Here is a 3,220-nt window from a genome sequence, read left to right as displayed (position 1 = left end):
CAACTCCCCGTCACAACCTGTTGTTAGTTTAGTTTGTCATTAGCTCCATAAGTCCATTAACTCCATCAATTTCATTAAACGATGGCACGGAAAAATTATAATTCAAAGAGGGACATGGCGGAAATTTTGGCCGAGATTCAGGGAGGTTCGGACGTTGATTTTGCCGACTCGTCTGACTCCGAGAGTAACAACGATGCCGGCTCGGAGGAAGAGGCATTATTTACGCTGCGCATGGATCCCGTTCATGAGTAAGTATTTCTTTCTAATGGCTAATTTTTGTGTGGATTGAAGATAAAACACCCAGTGTTTCTCAGAACTGGAATTTACTGAACACCCTTATAATTTTATTTTATATCCTCAGTTCCATGCCATGTTACCAGTCTATTTACTGTATGTGTGAGTGTGGGTGTGTGTGCAGGTGTGTGTGAGTGCGAGTGTGGGCGTGTGTGTGGGAGGAACGGGCTTTCATTTTTTATTGTTGTATGCTTCGTCATTTTATTCTGTTTTTATCTTGTGAAGCACTTTGGGTTGCATTTTCCTATGTATGAAAAGTGCTATATAAATAGTGCTATATAAATATAAATAGTTTGATTTGATTTTATTATATGTAAACACAGTACAGTATAAAGCAGGGCAATTCAATTGTACTGAATACTATTTTTTTTGTAGAGCAAACACACACAGTATAGGTAATAATAGTATAGGTCAGGGCTACTCAATTATATTGAATATTTTTACACATTTCCACTACTTTGGTCTTCTTTGGTTGAATGTGCATACATCATTAGGTATTTTGTCCCAAATACTAATTATTATCATCATTTTCATAGCCAACAAGAAGAGGGGAGTGAGGTTGCAGGCCCATCATCTCCTCAGGCTTCCCCTACTGCAGACACTCAGCCACCTGTGTCTCCATCTGAGGCGTCACCTCTCCTATCAAGGTTTGTGTACTGATTATTTGTGTAGTTTTTATCTCAAAAAGACAATACATCCTTTACTGCTTCAATGATATATTTATATACTTTTCTACTGTTAGATGTTTATGTGATTCATCAGTGCTTTGAATATATTTCTTTCAACATCTATTGCTCTGTTTTCATGCAGCAGTGATCATGAAGGAGATGAGGATGCAGATTATGCCCCCCCACCACGCAGTTCCTCCAGGCGCCGACTAGTGCGGTCAGCATCTGCATCCTCCAGTTCCAGGTCCTCTTCCCCTGATCGGCTGCCTAAGAGAGGTCGTGGTCGTGGTTGTGGCCGTGGCCATGGCTGTGGTCCTGGCCGTAAAGGGCAAGCCAGCAAGCGGCCAAAACTGGCTGCTGGAGACTTTGGGCCTCAGCAGGAGCAATGGAGGACAAAGGAAGAGCCAGATGTTGAACCCGCAACACCACGGTTTGAGCCGAAACACCCACCTGGCCCCAAGATTGACACCACTGTTGACTGGTCTCCCCTCAGCCTCTTCAAGCTGTTCTTCAGCAGCAGCAGTCTGCACAGCATTATAAACAACACAAATGCCAATGCTGCGCGGCGATTGGCACAAGGTTCCAAATATAAGTGGTCTCCCCTCTCAGTTGACTCATTTTACATCTTTCTTTCAATTATCCTCTTCTTTGGCTTGGTACGTGTGCCCTCCAGGGCAGACTTCTGGAGGAGGGAGTGGCCATACCAATTTGTTTTCCCCAAGAGCAGCATGTCCAGGGACCGATTTGAAGCCATCTTTTGGTCTCTTCATCTGTCTGATGTTGCAGAAGATGAAGAGAATGAAAGAAAGAGAGGGACACCTCAGTTCGACAGGCTGTTCAAAATCAAGCCACTCTATGGCGAGATTGTGAATGCCTGTAACTCCCTTTTCCAGCCATACCAGAACATCACAATCGATGAGAGAATGGAAGCAAGTAAAGCCCGCATTGGATTCAGGCAGTATATGAAAGACAAACCAACAAAATTCGGCTACAAATTGTTCATATTGGCAGACTCTCAAACTGGCTACACCTTCAATTTTTTTGTTTATCAGGGTAAAGATGAGAGCAAGGTCAAACAGAGGGGACAGAAGGAAGAAGGCCTCAGTGTCACATCCGTCATGGACCTGATGAGGTTTGACATCCTTGGAAAAGGATATCATCTTTATGTTGATAATTTTTACAGCAGTCCACTCCTTTTCAATAAGCTTGCAAAAAATCACACAGCAGCTTGTGGCACCATAAGGACAAATAGAGAGGGCTTTACAAAGACAACAAACAACAACCTCCCAAAGAAGCCTGAGAGGGGAGACATGAGGTGGATCCGTAAGGGCAACCTCCTCTTTGCACGTTGGATGGACACTAAAGTGGTCAATGTCTGCAGCACCTTTCAAAAGGCGTACAGCGGAGCCACTGTACTGAGGAGGGTGAAGAGGCCAGATGGACACTGGCACAGGGCTCCTGTGGATGTGCCTGATGCATGCAGGGACTATAACATCAACATGGGTGGGGTGGACCTCTCAGACGCACTCATCCACTATTACTCTGTGCATGGCAAGACAATGCGGTGGTACAAGACATTTTTTTACCACTTCATTGACATTGCTGTTGTCAACAGCTACATCCTACACAAAGCTGTGAGCAGCAGTCACAACCAGACCCCCATGTCCCACAAACATTTCAGAGAGGTTCTGATGAGGGAGATGGTTGAGCAGGCTAAAGCTTTGGTTGCTGAAGCCACCCCCCGCCCGAGCCTCACCAACACCTGCATGCCAGTGTTCAGAGGGAGCACTGGCACTCAGGACCGCAGGAAGTGTGTGGTCTGTGCAGCCAAGGAGAGGGAGAAAGCCAAGCAGACGCCGGGCTACAAAATCAAGGACATGAAGACACCCGTCTACTGCTCAAAGTGCAATGTGTCACATTGCCTTGTTCCTGACAGAAACTGCTTCCTTGAGTACCATGGCATGGGACTTCAAAAATGGGCCTGCTGCTGGCAAGCCATCCCTCCCACTCCCTTATAGCCCATTGTAAATAGTTGCATTTGTTGCACTTTTTTCACTCTGTTCTTGTTGTTATTGCTGTTACAATTGTTGTTTTCAAGAGTATATTATTTGCTCTAATTGTGATTGTTGTTTTGTTTACTTACTTACTTGTTTACTTACTTGTTTACATCGACGTTCTTGCACATTGACATGCTTACCCATTGTAAATAGTTACATTTGTTGCACTTTTTTTACTCTGCTCTTGTTCTAATTGCTGTT

General features: G+C 44.5%; 1 protein-coding gene across 1 annotated transcript; it reads left to right on the top strand.

The window, feature by feature from the left end:
* The first annotated feature begins 114 nt into the window (after window positions 1-114).
* LOC121937978 (piggyBac transposable element-derived protein 4-like) lies at window positions 115-2,980 on the top strand. The gene is made up of 2 exons (XM_042481271.1): window positions 115-248; window positions 1,105-2,980. Exons 1-2 carry the CDS (start codon window positions 115-117, stop codon window positions 2,978-2,980), a joined length of 2,010 nt encoding a protein of 669 aa, XP_042337205.1.
* Window positions 2,981-3,220: the final 240 nt, after the last annotated feature.

This window comes from Plectropomus leopardus, unplaced genomic scaffold (assembly GCF_008729295.1).
Source record: "Plectropomus leopardus isolate mb unplaced genomic scaffold, YSFRI_Pleo_2.0 unplaced_scaffold28068, whole genome shotgun sequence".
Classification (NCBI taxonomy): domain Eukaryota; kingdom Metazoa; phylum Chordata; class Actinopteri; order Perciformes; family Serranidae; genus Plectropomus; species Plectropomus leopardus.
This window is presented reverse-complemented; position numbering and strand designations above follow the sequence as displayed.